The sequence below is a fragment of the Octodon degus genome, unplaced genomic scaffold (assembly GCF_000260255.1).
Source record: "Octodon degus isolate 3935 unplaced genomic scaffold, OctDeg1.0 scaffold00006, whole genome shotgun sequence".
In the NCBI taxonomy this organism is placed as follows: Eukaryota; Metazoa; Chordata; class Mammalia; order Rodentia; family Octodontidae; genus Octodon; species Octodon degus.
The window spans coordinates 20,078,375-20,097,503 of NW_004524582.1; the positions used below are offsets into that span (position 1 = coordinate 20,078,375).

General features: G+C 52.7%; 1 protein-coding gene across 1 annotated transcript in view; it reads left to right on the forward strand.

Moving 5' to 3' along the window:
* Window positions 1–16,256, forward strand: part of Fam184b (family with sequence similarity 184 member B) — a 103,787-nt gene extending 87,531 nt beyond the window's left edge. The window contains exons 8-17 of the mRNA XM_004624658.2: window positions 701–795; window positions 1,822–1,951; window positions 4,619–4,769; window positions 6,263–6,405; window positions 6,674–6,807; window positions 9,327–9,473; window positions 10,302–10,419; window positions 11,832–11,936; window positions 12,849–13,048; window positions 14,945–16,256. Of these exons, the coding sequence (XP_004624715.1) occupies window positions 701–795; window positions 1,822–1,951; window positions 4,619–4,769; window positions 6,263–6,405; window positions 6,674–6,807; window positions 9,327–9,473; window positions 10,302–10,419; window positions 11,832–11,936; window positions 12,849–13,048; window positions 14,945–15,038 (1,317 nt within the window). The 3' untranslated portion in view covers window positions 15,039–16,256. The remainder of the gene's footprint in view (window positions 1–700; window positions 796–1,821; window positions 1,952–4,618; window positions 4,770–6,262; window positions 6,406–6,673; window positions 6,808–9,326; window positions 9,474–10,301; window positions 10,420–11,831; window positions 11,937–12,848; window positions 13,049–14,944) is intronic.
* Window positions 16,257–19,129: the final 2,873 nt, after the last annotated feature.

The window sequence follows — 19,129 nt, forward strand, 5'->3', positions numbered from 1 at the left end:
ACTGTTTGCTGTGGACACTGGTCACCATGGCAACTAGAAACATCAAAATTTTTTTAAAAGTATTTTTCACATTTGTGGCTCTGTGGAAAGGCGACAACATGAGGGCATGCGATTGGACTGTTGCTTAGTCATTTGCATATTCTCTTCCCATATCCTGTAGCTTGGCACTGCTGGTCATTGGGGAAGTTCCAGCTTTCTGGTCCTATGTAATGAGATGGTGCACACTGCAACCCATGAATTGGTATGGTCATCCTTATCAGCATAGTCACTCACACTTGCCACTGGCCTTGTCCCAGTGCTCATCTGTGACCCTTACTCAAGCCCCATGACAAGCCAGGCTCATCTGGGACCACTTCTGCATGTCTCACACAGCACTGAATCATGAAGGAGTTGGGTTGGAACCCCAGTGTAAGACTGCTTGAGTGCACAGCCGGGTTCTACTCCTCACAGATGCTGGGCCCTGGGCGAGTTACTTAATTGTCCCAGGCTTTACTTTCATGAGTTGTGTGGATTGCTTTGCAGACTGAAAATCAGAATACCAAGCTAAGAGCTGACACCAGTCACAAACCAGGCTCTTCATCTGCCCAGGCCTGTTCACCCCAGCCTGCAGGCTGGGGGATCCTCTCCTCTCCAGTTTGAAGGAGCCAGGTGGGATGAGGGAACTGTCCTGGACCTCACCTGCCCGTTGTTCTTGCTTTAGGACCCGTGCTCCAAGCTGAAGGACCCTTCTCGGATGCTGCTGAGAGAAGACAAGTTAGCAGCTGAAGAAGGAGCCAGCCCTGATGAAGAAGAAAGGTGCACACAGCAGGCAGCCTTTCCAAGGCTCTGATGGATAAGGGCTCAGTTTCATTCATTCATTCATTCATTCATTCATTCATTCATTCATTTCTCAAATATCTCTCACTGCCTTTTACATCATGCTTAGGGAAGAAACAGAAATATCTTGTATGTCTTTGGCACACCTATGGGCTTGGCAAAACTTATGTAATTGTTACCCCGACCCAAGGAGCTCATTTGATAGTTTAAGAACCTAAAGCTTAAAGAGGTTAATGGTCTGGTCCAAGATTCTGGACTGGTCTAAAACCTTTGGTTCTCTAGTTGGGGACAAAAGGGAGCTTTGTCACTCAGTGGAGTCTCCACCTACATCACCTCTGTTAGTCAGGGTTGTTGCTCTAACAAGCTCCTTCAAGTGTGAGTGGCTTTCATTCCAGGGATGCACTGCCTAGTCTCGGCCTGGCCAGGCTGTGCTGGGCTTCAGTGTTCTTGGCTGCTGGCTGAAGGCCAGGCGTGCCTGCTCTGCCACTAACTAGGGCCCGTGTGTTCCATGTGCCTTCTCACTCTGAGAGCCTGGCTGAGGGATTAGTCCCTACCTAGGGTATGTTGTGGTCATCAGAAGGGAAGGGGCTCAGAACTGGTAGAAATGTGCCATGCCTCTCATAGCTTGCTGTGTTCACAGTGGCGCTCCCATGAACACCCACGACCCATAGGACCAAAGCTGCTATGGATGGGCAGAGACTAATACGCTCTCCTTGATTCAGTCAGCTGGGCTGCTTCAGTAAAATAGCACAGAAACCACATGTGCCCTCCTTTACTAAGCACCCACGAAAGTAGGTATGCAGCAGTTCCTGTGGCATCCTGTGCAATTATAGTTAAAATGTCTTCTCAGGTTGCTTTTAGGAAGACCAGTAACATGCATCTCACCCCACTCACCCTGCTGGAGCACCCGTCCTCCTCCCCTGCAGTGGCTGGGATGCTACCAGGGTGCCAGCGGCCTTCCTAGCTCTGGGATCTTTGGTGACTGGGATCTCTTTATCTTCAAAGGTCAGCAGTGCCCCTCAAGGAGGACAGTGACTCCCAACACCCTCTGGGCCCCTCCCTGAAGGAGAAGGCAGCCAAGATCCAGGGTCTACAGGAGGACTGGCAAAACCAGACAGCCCGACGGCAAGCCCAGGTAGGATGAGCTGCGGTGTGGCTGGTGGGGCCTTGCATGAAGAGAGACAGCCCTCCGTGCAAAGCTCAGCTGGGGGAGGGCATTGGGGGTCCAGTGCAAAGTGAGATTCTTGTGTTTGCTGCTTTATTCAAATCCTGCTGTGCTGCCAAACACTGCCATGAGTGTTTGATTTTTTTTTTTTTTAAACCAGGGATTGACCTAAGGCCCTTGTGCTTGCCAGGGAAGCACTTATTCTACTGAGCCATCTCCCTGGCCCGAGCCTTTGATGTTACAAAAGTGAACATGCCAGATACAAAAGCCCTTGTATATGTAAGGAGCGTGTGTGTGTTTATATGTGTGTGTGTGTGTGTGTGTGTGTGTGTGTGTGTATAAGGATATGCATGCCAGAGAGATGGGGATCTATAGCTAGTCCTTGGTTTGTGCATCCATGGAAAATATCTGGGAGGAGGAAGTTGCTAGCATTTGCATTGCATTAGGTATAATCAGTTATGGAGAGATGCCTTATCCAGAAGAATGCCTGTAGGTTGTATGCAAATCTTACCTCATTTCATGTGGTGCCCAGGGGCCTCCTGGCACCACGCCCTGAGTTCTGTATTTTAATAGAGGTGAGAAGACTAAATACTGGGTGTAAGAACTAAGGAAGCCACACAGTTCCTTGGAAGATGGCCAGGGCTTCTGGGCAGGGTGGCAAGAACCAGGCATCGGGGAAGGCGAGGAGGAGGGCATGTTACACATAGACCTGTCAGGACACTGAGGAAGTGAGATTTGAGGGGACTTCAAACGGGGTGAGGCCATGGGGCTCTCCCGGGGGTAGTTAGGTCCCTGAGGCTGTCCCAGGGAAGGCTTGCGCTAAAGCCTCTTCTGCCCTCCTTCTCCCTCCTTCCCCGCACTCACGGGGGACAGAGCAGGGAGCCCTCCGGCCTCCCCCACCTGGGGGTTTGTGGCCTCTGCGCCTGCCCAGCAGGTGTCGCAGCTACAGAGGGCCCTGGAGCCAGGCGCCAGCGCCCCCGCGTGGACCTGCAGGAACTCAGGCACTAGCTCCAGAAGGCAGAAGCCCGGGAGCTTAAGGTAGATGATGCCCGGCCAGCGCAGCCCCCCTCCCGCCCCCCCCCCAGCACCTCACTGTGCCTCTGGTCCACATAATCAGTGCCACAGTCACCACACAAAATCATATCCTCGCCTCCGTTTTGCACAGAAGAAAGGAGGCTCAGAGATATCCAGTGACCCGCTGCAAGTCACACAGTAATAAGGGAGGAAAACTGGGAAGTGGACTTCTTGTACTGCTGTACCCTTGACGACAAAAGAATAATTGTGTCCCTGGCCATGGCATCGTCGTCCGCCACGACCCATGCTGGGGTCAGGTGTAGCTGGCAGCTAAAAGCAAGGAGGGCAGCATGAGTGTGAGAGCACGCAGCTTCACAGCAAAACCTCCCAGGGGGCGCGGGGAGCTGCGCCCCTGCTCACCCACCACGACGCCCAGCCCTTCCCGCGGCGTGCGGCAGCAGTGGCTGCAGCGTTCATCCCTCGGGAACTCAGAGCCACGCCCTCACCGCAGCCCCACAGCTTGCCGCGATACCTCGCTTCCATCATTGCTCGCACCTCGCTCTGGGTCTCTGAAAACAAAGGACCTAGTTATAGCATTCTGATTGTAGTCGCGCTATTTACATTTAGGAAACAGTCCTTCTCCATCACGGAGAATATCGAATCCCAAGTAGCTCCTCCTCACGCTCTTGTTTCTGCCACATTCCCGGCACAGACTAGTTGTTCAGAAATAATTCCAAGGACAGTGCTATTTTACTTTCCTACGAAACCCAGTCAAATCTGCATCCTCTGGGAGTTGTCTGTCTATGAAAGTGAGGCGTGGCCCAAGCTGCACCCCCCCCCCCATTGAAAGGGCTCAGCCAGCAGGCTGGCAGGGAGCTCGACCAGTCCCCTCCTGGCCTGGCTCCCCGCCCCAGCTGAGGAAACTTTCTCTCCCTGTCTCCCTGAGGTCCCCAAGAGTTGCCCCAGCAGTGCAGGGAGAGGAAAGGGACCCGGGCAGGCATGGCCAGCTGAGGGTTTCTGGCTCTGTCGGAGGCTCCATCCGGAGATCTGTCCGCTCACCTTGTCCATTCGAGCGACGCCTTCCTGCTGCAGCTCTTGTTCCTGCACCTCTTCAGCACCCCTCCTCCTTCTGCTCTTCCCGACCCCCCTCCCCCCCCCACGCCCCTCTTATCCTGCGACCCAGGCCGTCCCACATTATTGGGCTAATCTCCCATTCGCGATCCCAAACTGAATCCTGTCTGCTTCACAGTGAGATTTTTGCCAGGAAAAGTGACATAGCTCCCAAGGATTCAGACTTAGTGTCAGTGGAAGCCACCAGTCGGGCCTCCCGGCACTGGTCGTGGGAAGGATGTGGATGGCCCCATAGTGCTCCTGAGGGCTAAATCTGCAGCCACGCAGTCTGTGTCTCTTTTGCTCCCTCTTGCCTGCATCTCCTGACATTAAATTCCCAGTTAAAGAATTCTAGTTGGCCCACTCTAGAGCAATCAATCAGCTGTGGAAGGGAGGGAGTCCACATGGTACAAAATGGCTGCTGTGGTCAGGTGATTACTGGAGCATCCCAGGTAGCTTAGTAAATTCTCTACGTGGGAGTACATGCCTACTTCTTCCTGCATCTACCCACAGGCCACAGAGGAGCTCTTGAAAAAGGAATCCAGCCACAGAGCCCAGCTGCAACACCAGGCACACTGGCTGGAGCGCCAGACCCTGGAGAAAAAGGCTGGACAGGAGCTGCAGGAGGAGCAGAAGATGCAGGCGCAGCAGGCGCAGCTGCCAGGTATCTGCCACCCGCACAGAGTGCACAAACATGGGCTGGGGTGCCGGTCCTGTGGTCCCCACCTCCCAGGGCCGTGGATACAGAACCTTTGGACATTGTGGTTACTGAAGGTGACTCTGACAGCTGGGCCTGCACAACAGTGTCAGGCGGCCTCAGTCTCTGTTTCCTTTCTAAAGATTTCTACCATTTGGGGACTTCAGGCCCTGCTGTTCTTCTTTGCCTGCTGCTCTGCATCCCAGCATGCAATGCAGCCCCTCTGCCTTCTCATGGAAAACCACTGCACCCAGAGACTCTGCAAGTGTATTTGAGAGGCTGAGGCAGGAGGACCACCAGTTTGAGGCCAGTGTGAGCTACACAGGGAGTTCTAAGTGCCCTAACTATAGAGTGAGACCCTGTTACCCCCCACCTCCTGCCGGGGGAAAAAAAATCCCAGAAATTAACAGAGATCTAAGATCATTGGAGCCAAACTGCCTGGCTTTGAAGCCTGGATCCAAGGCTCATTAGCTGTGTGGCCTGGGCAAGCTGCTTGACTGCTCTGGGTGCCCTCCCGCTGTTTGCAAAACAAAGACACCTAAGCATTTGCCTGGCAGGCCTGCAAGGAGGATTCACTGCGCAGAGCTTCTGGGCGACTCTGGCTCCAGCCTGTGTCATCTGGAGTGGCACTGTGTGTCTCCTCCCCCATGAGCCTCAGAGTCCACACAGCAAGCACTTGTGAGGGCTCTGTCTCATTCAGGGTCCACACGGCTGGGCATGGAGGTGCTGAGAGCCCAGGCAGGGGCCTCATCCGCACAAAGCCCTGGGTGCAGCTCCTGCACCCTCTTCCCCCCCAGAAGGCACTGACATAAATTTTAAGATTTCTGCCTTGAGAGCCTGGATTCCAGAAGAGAAGCCCAGGTCACCGGCTGCCTTTCCTCTTGGCTTCCTGCTTCAGTGTGAGGACCTGGCCCTGGGCCCTGGCTGGCCCACCCTTCCCTGGCTCCATCCTCACTGGCTAGCGTGGCCAGACAGGGAACAGAGGAAAACCAGAGGAAGTCAGGCCCAGCACCTTTGGATGGTGGGGTGGCTGCAGGCACCTGGTCCTCTCTGCACCTCATCCTGAATGGAGCACAAGGTGGGGGTCGTAGCACCCTTGAAAGATGGCTCCCCAGGGCGGGCAAAAATGAGATGGCTTCTCTTCGGATAGTGGGAAGCCTTCACATGGAGCTCCAGCACCAACCCTGTCTTATTTATTGAGGTATAAATTCCTGTGGCTGGGCTCAAACTTAGGACCCACCTGCCTCAGCCTCCCAGAGTGCTGGGATGCTAGCATCTGCCGCAACACCGGGCTGAGAACCTTTCAGAGGGTCGAGCACAGGTAATGTGTTGCCTTGGCAGGTTTCTGTTAGCTTGGAACAGTTTGGACAGCCCCAGGCAGAGCCGTCTGTCCTCGCAGCCCCTCGTTCCCGCAGGAAGGACCACAGCCCCGACCTTGATCTTCTGCGCTCTCCCCTCAGAGACCCTCAGGCACGAGCTGCCGGAGCAGCGAGATGCCTGCTGCGAGCCCCAGAAGGACCTGGAGACACTGCGCAGCTCGGGCAGGCGGCAGGCCACCGTCCTGCGTCCAGGGGACAGCGAGGACCGCGTGGTCACCTCCGAGGTCAGTGCCCTGGCCCTGCCCGCCCGCTGTTCCCACAGAGGCGCCATTCCCTCGCTGTCCTGCTGCCTTGGCCGTGCCCGCGCCGGATCCCCACTAAACAGGCCAAAGGACCTCCCAACAGCCTGCCGTCCCCTTCCAGCCACCGTGCAGGGCTGGGCCGTCTGTGGTGCCAAAGCCAGGCTCGCTTTAGCAGCAGGAGGAGCTGCTGGCTTGGCCGCCAGCTCGGGCCTGGCACTCCCACCGACGCCTCCCTGTGCCTGCTCCTCAGGACACCGCCGATGGCCCAGTCGAGGGAGCTGGGCTCCGCGAGGAGAATGCGCAGCTCCGGAACGCCGTAATGCGGCTGCGCGCTGAGGCGGAAGAGCTCCAGCAGGAGGCGCGGCAGCTCCGCGAGCAGCGCAGGTAGTCCGGGATAGAGCCCCACCCATCCCTCACCCACCCCACCCCCACCGCCACCGCCACTCGGTCCTTCACTGTCCCCTGCTCCCCCGTGGCTCCATCGCACTCCTACTTCACTGCGTCACTCCTTTGGCTGCGGGAGAATACCGGCACTCTGGGAATTCTAGGTCTTATCTTAAAACTGGCGGAATTGAGTAAGGGGGCTTGCGTGGAATCCAAGCACTCTGGGAAGCAGAGACAAGAAGACCCAAGTTCTAGTGCAGCCTGGGCAGTGTGGCGAGAGCCTGTTTCAAAAATACATAATATAAACAAGGGCTAGTGATGTAGCTCGTTGTGAAGGCCCTGGGTTCACATCCTAGTAGCACCTCCCACCAAGACGCGGAGGTTTTGCCTCTAGAGAAAAGTCTAATTTCCTTGTAAACCAAGAAGTTTATCAGGCCTAGAAGGGCACACCAAGGTGTCCAAATCCGGCCTTACGGAGTAGGTGGAATGGTTCGGACAGTGCCGTGCCTTTTGCAGTACCAGAGATTAAACTCAGGACCTTGCGCTTGCCAGGCAAGCGCTTATTCTACTGAGCTATCGCCGCGGCCCTCTTTTAAGTATTGTGACAGCTGGATAAGTCAGCTAACTTCTCCCAGGCTGTGTACCGTCTTTAAAGTGGGGTCCCAGGGCTGCTGTGCCTGGGGGGGCGCCACAGGATATGGTGGATTGTATGCAGGAAGAGGCTGCCCAGTCCTGGCTCCTGGGTAACTGGAAGTTAACACTTTAACAAATCGTGAATCCACAGCTTTATTTCACCCTTGTTGGAAGGTTTTTAATACAAGTTCACCTTCTTCCTAGACCTAGGAACACAGGACTGCTTAGGAGAGTTAGGTCTTCTTGAATGAGTGCCAGCAGCTTATATCTTTCCAGGATTCTGTGCACCTCATCCAAATTTTTAGAATTCCAGGCTTGGGATAAAGTTGCTCAGATTAATAAGCAACTTTTGTCATTTTAATGCGCAGTAGGTCCTCTCTTCCCTGTTAATGGCCAATTGTGTATGGTGAATGCTGCCTTGAGCCAACGTTGTGCTTGTTCACTTAATTTTTACAAGGCTTCTGGAAGATGGGGGTAAAGTCTAGGGGATGATTTGCTTCTTCAGGGACAGTGCTGTGGGGAAGGTGGAGCTTGTGGTCTGTCAAAGGTGGTTAATTCTGCCCCTTATAGAAGTGTGGCCTTGGGCAAGAGGTTTGACCTCTGGGTGCCCCAGGGCACCACAGCACCTGGCACCTAGGTTGGTGAGAGAATTAAGGGGTGATGTGGGCACCCAGCATTGACCCAACAAATGTCCACTGTCACAGTTCTCAAACTTTAGCTTGCATTGGAAACACCTGCAGGCTGGGGGTGTGGTAGCCCCTTACCTGCTATGTGCAAGGCCCTGGGTTCGACTTCTGGCAGCACAGGTAAATAATACAGGAACTTTTCCAGGCATCTGGAAGCCTCGGACACACCCAACTGGACTCTAGCCCCTGCATTTCTGGCTCAGTAGAGTTGGGGTGGAGCTGAAGAACTAGCCCCAGTTAACATTAGTTGGAGTCTGCATTCTTGACAGATCCCCAGGAGCTGCGCCTGGGTCCCTGGGTGAAGGCCTGCCCCTTCCCTTTTGCTGAATCAAGGCCCCTCTCCCAACACCCCTCTCCAGCAGGCCGGAGCTCATCAGAGAGGCAGTCCAAAGCCCCATTCCTTCAGTTCTCACTTGGACTGAGGAGGTTGGGCCAGGGTGGGGCGCGCTTTAGGCTACACCCCCTCCAAGTGGGGAAAGTGCTGCTGCTGCTTCTCTGCCATAAAGATAGGCTTGCACTCCAGTGCACACATGCTTTCTGAGGTGAAGACCCCCTGGGTTGCTTAGGACCTCACCATGTTAAGAAAGATGACAGCTTGTGGTTGAGCACAGCCTTTGCCCTGCGAGTGTTGCGCACTTCCTCCTCAAGACAACCCTAATGGGAGGTGCCCTCACCACCTCGGAGGTATGAGAGGCTGTGCATGCACACAGCCAGCCCCCAACCCTAATGGGGGGGGGTGCCCTCACCACCTCGGAGGTATGAGAGGCTGTGCACACACACAGCCGGCCCCCACACAGCTCTCCCACCACACCCTACCTGTCCTTTGGACTTAGACTGGGGACCTCCCGAGAGTCAGGGTCCCAGCGCCTAGTGACTGAGTGCAGCTTAAGGATCTCTGCGGTGCTGCAAACAGGTCGGGCATATTTTGGGGGCTCCCATTCAGGTCTGCTGTCCTGAGTCCCCCTGGAGCCTGTCCTCCTGCTCAGGTTTGTCCTCCCCATGGATGTGGGAAGGGGTCCCATAGTGGGGTCTTCCTACCACTTGGAGACCCCTGTGGCCTTCTGAGGGTGTTTCCATCCAGGATTCCCCCCCTTCTTAGAACCCAAGTCCCCCTGGCAGGGCTGCTCAGCAGAGGACAGGAGCACCCCTGGCGCCCCTGGCTCCTTCAGTCTCTGGAACCTGGTTCTTTTGTCACTGCAGGTTGCTGGAGGAGGACCAGCAAGCCCAGAGGGCCAGAGAGGCCGAGACGCTGCGCCAGGAGCACCGCAAGGAGATGCAGGCCATGGTGGCCGACTTCAGCGGTGCTCAGGCCCGGCTGCAGGCCCGGCTGGCGGCTCTGGAGGCCGAGTGAGTACGGTGGTGGGCTGTGGCCTGGCAGGGATGCGCAGATGCAGGATAGCAGTGGCTGAGCTAACCCAGCATCCAGGCTTTTACTGTGGGCCTCCTGAGGCCCAGGAAGCCTTTGGGGCCAGTGGAGTGAGCAGAGGCTTGTGGGTAATCAACGTAAGCAGAGAGCACCTGTAGGAAGGGGTAGGTGGAGCAGAGCCCTCGCGGAAAGGGAAGGACTTCTGAACGTTCTGAGGGCCCAGGAGGTCACTGCAAGGCTTTGGGCTGGAGGCCGGTTCTGACTGGCCTTCACGAGGTCGCCCATGATTGCTGAGATGGAGGAGCTAGGGGCAGGGTGTGGTTGACAGGGAGGCCACTGAGGGCGGCAGCCAGGTCTGGCCAGGTGAGACCATGGCCTATTTGGGCAGCTCGAGGTCAAGTCAAGGTCACCCAGTGCCTCCAAGTTGCAGGGAAAAGCTTTTCCTGCCACGGCCCAGTGGGCACCTGCCCCCTGCCAGGACAACGCTGCCCCCCATCGGGTCCTCACAGCCACTGTGTCTGAGACCCAGTTTTAGAGTGAGGCTCATGGGTGACAGGTCACATAACTAGAGAAGCAGAGTGGAGGGAGGTCATCTGATGGCTTCTGGGGACCCTAAGGGAAGGCAGCGCGCTGCACCCGGTCTGCCAGCAGATAGCGCCAGACCTAGGCAGAGGCTCTGGCCCCACCGGCAGCAAGCTCAGCGCGATGGGCACCCGGGGCTGTGTCCTGGGGTCTTGGACTCCCCCGCCTGAGCACGCACAGCGACCCCCCTCCCGTCGGGTTGAGTAATCCACCACCTACCTTGGCAGACTGAAAGATTCCGGAGAGAAGCCGGTGAAAGCAGCGTCCAGGCCCGAGGACCTGCAGCTCATAGGCTGCCTGCAGGCGCGCCTCAGGGAGCGCGAGGAGATCATCAAGCGGCTCACGGTGAGGCCCAGGGCGCCCCCTGCCTCAGCCGGACATGCAGCCTCGTCTGTCCCTGAAGGCAGCACTTGCACCTGGCTTTTCTCTGCACCCCCCCATTTTCCCTTACAAGCAATCTTTAGTTTTCCATTAAAAGCAAACAAAAGGGGCTGCAGAGGTAGCTCAATAGAATAAGCAAAGGGCCTGAGTTCAATCCTTGGTTCCACCCAAAATCACTAGGTGTGGCAGTGCAAGCCTGTACTCCAGCACTCGGGAGGCTGAGGCAAGAGGATCTCGGCAAGTTCTAGGGCAGCTTGGCTACATAGTGAGTTCACAGCCAGCCTGCACTACCGAGTGACACACACACACACACACACACACACACACACACCTCACTAAAAAATGAATGCAAGAAGATACAAGGCAGAGAAAAACATTCTACTTCCAGGTCCAATAACACCTGCTTGATGTTGACATTGGTTCAGTTTTTTTTTTTTTTTTTACCTAGAGAGTTAGAGAACAACCTAGAATGGTTTGCTTTTGATTTTTAATAACATTGATCTGTGAATATGAGCACGTTTTCTAGTTTACCAAAGCTATTTCCAACACTTATGGATGGAAAATTTACATCTATAAATTTTAAAAAATTCACTTATATTAGTAAAAAAGTTACTTCTGAAGTGGTTATGATTTTTTAAAAAGAATCTTTAATTGCTTAGAAATATATAGAGGTTTTTACCAGTGAAATTATAAGATGTGCTTTAAAAATAATGCAAGAGAGAAAAACGTGGAACATAACACACATGACCCAAACTAGCGGTGGTATGAGAGCTAAGCTGGGAGCCGAGCTCACTGGCCTCTAGCTAGGTGCATGTGGAAAATATCCAGGGTTCAGACGTCAAACACAAGCATGGTAGGGAGGGAAGAAGGTGGAGTCTGGTACACACACAGCTAGCTTTCTTTCCTGCCTTAAGCTCCGCCCTTCTGCATTGGTTTGAATGTCGGGCGCGAGAACTCCCGGCTTCTCGCCGTGGCCTTCCCCGAAGCCCAGTGCTGCGCGGCGCAGCCGGCACCCACGCCTCCAGGAGGAGGGGAGGTTCAGCTTGGCGCACAGGCGCCGCCATCCTGCGCAGCTGGTTCCCGGGGGGAGGGGGGGGGGGCGCGGCGCAGCACTGGCCTCGGGAAGCCAGAGAGCAGCGCCAGTGAGGAGGGCGACACCCTGCGTCCCCTCCATGACCGCCCAGCCACGCGCAGGGACACGCGATCTGCGGCTGCTCGGAGCTCCTCAGCCCGCCGAGGCTGATGTCAGGATAAACGATGACACCTTGGGCGGGCACCACAGGACCTGGGGGCTTCAGGGGCTGGCAGTTGGGTCACCACTGCCACCCGGCCGGGCTGTGTGTGAGCTACTGCGCTCACTGGCCTTGGTTTTCCAGGAGGAGAGGCGCTTCCACTACGCGGCCTTCCCCAGCGCCATGTCCCACCGGAACCGGTCCTTCTCCTTCAACCCTCACCCGGGCTATTTGACGCCCTCCATGAAGGTAAAGTGGCTCTGCCCTGCCACTGTAGCGCGCTCTGCAGGCTTCTTTCCTCCTAAAGGTACCTGCAGCTCACGACTGGGCCCGTGTCCATTCGGGGCCGCAATCAACAAAGGAAAGACCCGCGGGGAACAGTCCACGCGGCACTGAGCAGGCTCTATGGTATCGGGAAGGGACATGATGTGTGATTTTTACTTTCTATGGGTCACTGTGTTCTCCAGATTTTTTTTACAATAAATATATGTACCATTACTAACAGCTGTACCTGGCAACGGGGAGGAAGGGAGGTGGCAGGACTGTCCCACTTAGGTATTTCTCTACGGTATTTTTGGAATTTATAACATACAAGCATATTCACACTGAAGTTTATTTCCTATCACAAGATCTTAATAGCTCCAAAAAAGTATGTTTTATAGCCCAAAGGGCAAAAAAAGCCTAATCTGACCTGACCCAATAAGCTCTCCTGCATGGTTTTTAATGTATTCCTCTTAGAGTAACAGATTATGTGTGGATTTATGTATTTGTTGAAACACAAAGATTGGAGAAAAAATAATTTATTTAAAGGGCTGGGGGCATAGCTCAGAGCAAAACATTCCTCCAGCATGCCCGAGTCCCAGTGGATCCAGCTCCACACACACATACATAAAACTTCACAACAAAGTTTTATAACAAAACAGTATGCCAGTGTATCAATAAAATCATGACCTCTTTCCTCATATCATTTTGGTTGGGAGGGGAAAAGGGAGATAGCTCAAGGGCGTAAGCATCTGCCTGGCAAGCGCAAGGTCCCAAGTTCCATCCGTGGTACCAAAAAAAAAAAAAAAAAAAAAGACATCATTTTGGTTGGGAGGGACTTACTTTCACGGCAGTGCTGGCCTGTGTAGCACTAACCAAGCTTCCCTCCGATACTCGCAGAAGAAGAGGATGGAGGAGGTGCCCAGCCGCGTGGTCAGCGTGCCCAACCTCGCCTCCTATGCGAAGAACTTCCTGAGTGGAGATCTGAGCTCCAGGATCAACGCCCCTCCGCTCACAAAGTCACCCAGCCTGGACCCAAGCCCCAGCTGTGGCCGGCCTTATAAGCCCACCCCGTTGCTAGATGCAAAAAGTGCAGCGAGGTAGGGGGCTGGACACTGCTTTCCAGGTCTCTGTGGATACAGCGCCATTCAGACCTGTGCAGCACCTGCTAGGGGGCATTAGAGCCGACATAAAAAGTAGCAAAAGCAAGTCCTGCCGCGGCCAAGCGCCTGCCTGGCCACATAGGAAGACTGTGTACGAGAAGGGAATCCTGTCGTTCTTTGGAAGGGGTGCTGAGCCCCGCACCAAGTGCAAAGCCTTTTTCTGTTTAGTTTTTCCCCCTTGAACTGGAGAGTGTGGCACACAGGAGTGGGTGCTTCTTGCCTGGCCTCTAGGTCTGCATTCAAATCGGGGCCTCTTTTTTCCCCCACCTGTGTGGCCTTGGACAGGTCACTTAGCTCCTTGGGTTGTGTATCCCAACGAAGGTAACACAGCACCTACCTCACTGTGCTGTGCACGAGGAAGGAATTAACCCACAGGCCATGCTCCACACACGGCCCAGTAAAGAAGTGTCCCGTGTGGCCTCCCTATTCCTCAGATTCTGCTCAAGATTTCTTGCATTCTTTCTGAATCTTAAGGCCTCCTTCGCTGTAAGCTTGGCTGAGTGCATGTGCTGATCTCACCTACAGCTTTCTTATCCACTGCAAAGCACTCCCCTCCCGTACTTCCTCAGCATCTCTCCTTTATTAAATCTCGGTCTCCTATCCACTCTTGCATTCAGCAGGCACGTTCCCAAAAGGCGGGAATCTGGGCAATGCATGAATTTACAGAATTGGAATAAAGAACACTGACTTCTTGTACCTTTAAGATGCTCAGGAATTTAAAAGCCTGGAAAAAGAACAGGTTTAGAGTAAAAAAGATGTTGTAACCTTTGCTGTCTAGAGGCTGCAGGTTTTTTTTTTTTTTTTTTTTTCTTTTTTCTTCTCCCTTCACAGAGCTCAATCTTAGCCCTCTGCATTTTTAAATTTTGAGAGAGTCTTCTTGCTCAACCACACAGGCTGGGTTCAAACTTTGCATCCTCCTGCCTAAGCCTCCTGCAGCGCAGGGATCACAGGTGTATGCTATCACTCCTGGCTTGAAGCTGCAGTTTTAAGAACCCAAATCTAAAACGACAACTTCCTGCTTTTTTGCCTCCTCTCCCACATGAGGCCTGTGAGCTGCCCCTTGCCTGCTGGGGTGGATGGGGACGCAGGTGCCCTGGGAGTGTGGAGCTGGAAGAACTCCCGTGCGGGCCTCGAATGCATCCAGCCTTCTGTGTCACAGCTGTGGCACCCCAGGCTGAGCCCCACGCACAGTCCTCTGTGAAGCAGCCAAGCCAGCAGCTGTGGGTTTTTCTCCTGCACACCTCAGTCTAAAGCAACTTGGATGTCTTAACTGAAGCCTCACAGCTGCCAATGAAAGCCCTTCAGCCCGGCAGGCAAACTTGTCGCCCAGGTTCTTCTCCAGCTTTCTAGGCTAACTGCGGAGCCTCTGTTGAGAAGCAAAGCCACCTTAGCTAGCTGGAGATGTGGTACACTGTGATGCTGTGCTGACTTTTTCATTTTGCCCTTTTTTTTGTACCAGGGATCGAACTCAGGACCCTGAGCTTGCCAGTCAGGTGTTTATGCCATTGAGCTATTTCCCTGGCACTTTTGTCTTTTAAATTTGGGCTCGTTATCTCATTTGTTCTGTGCCTAAAATAAATAATAAATGCTACAGCATGTGCTTCATTATAGTGAATACAAAACCCTAAATAGTGGAGATCAAACAATGGAGAACTTTCTGTTTCCAAAACAGGAAGCCGACACCCCCTTTCCACCCTTGGTCCTGGCTTCCAGCTACTAACAGGTCCTCTGAGAACAAGACTGAGCACTTCTGTTTCCCCGGAGAGATAACGCGCTGTTGTGTTGATCACTGAATCACTTCCAAAACCACTGAAGCAACTGTTTATTTTTTAGGGTACAAGACGGCGAAGGAGCCCAAGCTAAGGAAGCTCCGCAGAAGCAGGGCTCTCCACACCAGGAGTGGTTCACTAAGTACTTTTCCTTCTAAACCGATCTTCACGATACATCACAGAAGACATCGGCAAACATTTACCATTTACGAAAGGAATGAGCTTCAACCACCGAGTAACTTGCTTGTCCGATGATGTACGTATCACAGCGAAAACAAATGTTGGCTTTAACCCTTCATACTGTTTCATTGTGTCGCTAGTTTGTTCCAAATTCTTGATATTGAAGATAAAACCAACCAGTGTTACTGAAAAGCACGCATAGGGAAATGCTACTAATATGGCTGAGGTGCAGACAGCATCGCTAGTGCCCAGAACGTCCTGCATCCTCTGAGATGTCGGGCTTTGGGGTGTCTGTGGTTTACTTTTAAAAGTGGTTTCATTTTTCTTATGACTTTCTTGCAAAGTCATTTCTGTGTAAAATGATGTCATTCCTAAATGCACTTCTAACCTCAGTAGGGGAAGGAATAAGATAACGTTCACTATTAACAGGAAGGCCAGTTTCAAAGCCCAGAACAAACGCTGTCAGAGTGGACTGCGGCATGCTTGGGTTGAATGCTCTGACCTCCTGGGTGTGAGACACGCAGATATAAACAGGGTCACACCTACCTCAGGAGGGGCCATGCCAGGACTAGCAAGGCTGTGCAGAACGATCCAGAATTGGAATTTCCTGAACGTTAACTGTGCCACACCCTGTCACACATCTCCCTGCCAGTGACTGACATGTCGAGGTGGCCATCTGTGATGACAGCTGCTAGGTGACCTGTTCTCTGAAGTCAGAGCTAGGCTGCATGCTGCGCTGTGTCCCCACTGCATGGACTCGTTGTAATGCTGGGATTGGCCACTCATGGTGCTGACCATGCGCTCCTCCGTCCACACGGAACTGTCTCACTGCTGACAGAACAAGGCAATTTGACGAGACGCAGGACAACTTTTAGTGGGCAACGTATCTCTTCAGTCCATTGGTGCTGGCCAGCAAGTGGCCCCAAAACAGATTTTAATTCTATGCACTCTTATTTGCTCTTTTAATAAAATGTTAAACATCTGGGCAATAAAAATGGTGGTATCTTGTATTGCTTTTCCATAGAAAGGTAAAATTAGATGAAGAAAGTTTGGAAGAAGGAAGTTCACATTAAGCTTATCAGATCATCTCTAAATAAAAAGCTGATTACAGTATATCAAGAAATGCTGGCTAAGGGCCAGTGAGATAGCTCAGTGGATTAAGCACATGCTAGGCATGTACAAGGCCTGGGGGTCAAGCCCCCAAACCACCTGCTGCGCCGGCCCTGCCCCTAGGCACACTGAGGCAGCCACTGAGTCTGGGCGTGGTAGCACACGCCTGTAATCCCAGTGCTGGGTAGGCTAAAAACAGGGTCACTTCGAGTCCAACCTGTGTAGTAAGAGCCTGTACCAAATATATTTAAAAAAAGGAATGCCAGCTAAAATTAAAACCTACAAGTTAAAGGCAATTTTTAATAAAATGTCAATCACCTTTCAAGAAAGTGCTGGGGATTGAACCCAGGCCCCTGCACATGCTAGGGAAGCACTGCATCCTCAGCACTGTAATTCTCAAAATGCCAGTACTTGTCACCATTGCTGCTGACATGCCACAATCTTCTTTAGCATTATATTTTTGCTTAGGGGAGTCCCCACCCCGCCCCCCAGTTTTTTGTCTTGTTCAGCTATACTCAAATCCCTAGGCTCAATTCCTCCTCCTGCCTCAGTCTCCCACCCTAGGACAACAGACGTGTGCCAGTGCTCCGTGTCTGACACTCTATATTAAGACTACTGTTTCCTTATGAAACAATACAGTGTGTTTAGGTGGCTCTAACAAAATACTTAAGACTGGCTTATTTATACAAAACAAATGATTGCCCAGCCTGGAGGCTAAGTTCAAGATGTGGATGCCAGTGGGTCGGAATGTCAGGTGAAGGTGAGAGCCGCTCCTGATGGCCCCTGTGAGGGGCCTCACCTAGCAGGAGACAGGAGCCTGCTCAATCTTCTTTGACTCCCTCCATTCCCACCTCTAATGATAACAGGCTGACTATCCCTTATTGGACTGCTTGGAACCAGAAGTACTATATAGAATTGAAGTGGTTTTTTTAGGAGCTGAAGATAATAGCTCAGTGAGGCCCTGAGGTCCTAGACTTGTTTTCAGATTGCAGAGTACCTGCATATGGAAGAGTTCTTTCAGATTGCAGAGTACCTGCATACGGAAGAGACGCAAGACTACACATGCATGCCCCCTACACTCTGCGTGTCTTAAACACACAGCCTGCAGATTGATTCTGCACACATCTAGTTCCCCTGCATTTTGACCACAACCCATCAGGCATGCAATCGCCCCCTCACAGTGTAATGTCAGTGCTCAAAATTTCTGGATTTGGGGGCTTAATCCCTTAATTAGGAAGGGACTAGTTTTGTCTTACTTTATTATAGACCCAGAACACTCTGTGTGAGGCTGGTGTCCTGAGACTTTCTGTCTAGCAGAATAACGTGGCTGGATGGTGAGGGTGGGTGGGGTGCACCTGTAAGACGGGACAGCAGCAAAGATGGAGCAGGTGCAGGTTTGACAACTGTGCTTGTGGTGGGGGCCTTGAGACTCTGACACAGGACAGCTCTGGGGGCATCCTGGGCAGCTGAAAGAGCTCCCCAGAAGGCGGCCCTTCCAAGGAGTCCCTGGTGACACCAACGGCCTGATTCTAGCCCCCATGCCCCGGACTTGTGTGGCCAAGGGGCTTTGCAACTGTGATTCCCACAGCAGTGCTCCCATAGGGAGGACTCACGCGGCAGCTCCTCTACTGTCTCCCGATGGGCCAAGGCCCAGTGCTGAGCAAGGTCAACAGGCAGAGGCCAGGCAGAAGAGGAGAGAGAGAAGGGATGGTGTGGTGGCCAGAAGCAGCCACAGCATTATCATGGTAGCATGAGAGGGAGACCACAGCCAGCAGGACAGAGGAGCGCACAGGGGCAGTTAGAGGCGGCGGGAGCTGGGCTGCAGTTCACGATGGATGAAAATCCTCAGACGGCCCAGAACACAGGCGGGAGGTCACGGGGCATGGACAGCCCGTGGGCCTCCCTGGAGAGGGCAGCTGGGTATTCTAGCTTCACTGACAAGATGTCGTTTAAGAGTAACAAGGTGTTTACAAACTTAGAACACTAAAAAATTTGTATTTGACAAGTTTCCAACTGAATAAAGAAATGGTAATAACTCATACATACCTAATTCAAAATATTTTTACAAGCACCAAGCACAGCCTTTTTTTTTTTTTTAAACCTCCTTTCAGTTCCAAGGATGAAACCCAGGGGTTTTCTTTTGGAAAACAAAACAAAACACAACACCAGCCATTTCACAAGTGTTTTTTATAGAAAAGTATTTCGTAGTCAAACCCATTAAGGCTTTTATTTTCACTCAAAATTAGTCCACCTGTTTAGTCAGTGGCAGCAAGAATTACAAAGTTGAGGAAGAGGCAGTATTAGGTACTTGCCTGTGAACCATTAAGAAAGAAAATAAAAGGGCCAGCCAGATAGCTCAATGGACTCAACAGCCCACTCAGGCAGAGTGCAGTGGCTGCGGTTCAATCCCCACCCTGCTGTACCATGCCAGCCCAGGTTGGCTTTGAATGTGCAGTCCTCCTGCCTCAGCCTCCTGAGCAGCTAGGATTGCAGACGTGTACCACTGCGCCCCAATTTCTAGCCTTGTTTTTCTTGTGGCGCTAGAACTGAATCGCAGGCCCTTTTTAAAAATCTAAGACAAGCCTCCCTTAGTCACTAAATTGCCCATGTAGGACTCTAGCCCGTAGGCCTCTGCCCTCAGCTTCCCAGAGGGCCGGGATTATAGGCGTGCCTGCTCCGATCTGCACGCGCCTATTAGTTAGAAGTGCCCCAAACTTAATGTGTTTATTTAGGATTTTCATCAAGAAATTTAAAGCTACTGATCAGTGTGAGATAACGCAGCTAAAAGTTCATCAGGTGAGAGCTTTGTTTCATGCTGATACACACTAATTGAGGGGTCTGTTGGGCTCCAGCTGGTAATAATAAATAATAGGTCCCTGGGCCAAATATCTACACTCAAGCACAAACTACAGCGAGGGAGAAGCACCATGCGTAAGAGGTGATAACACAGGGGCACTAC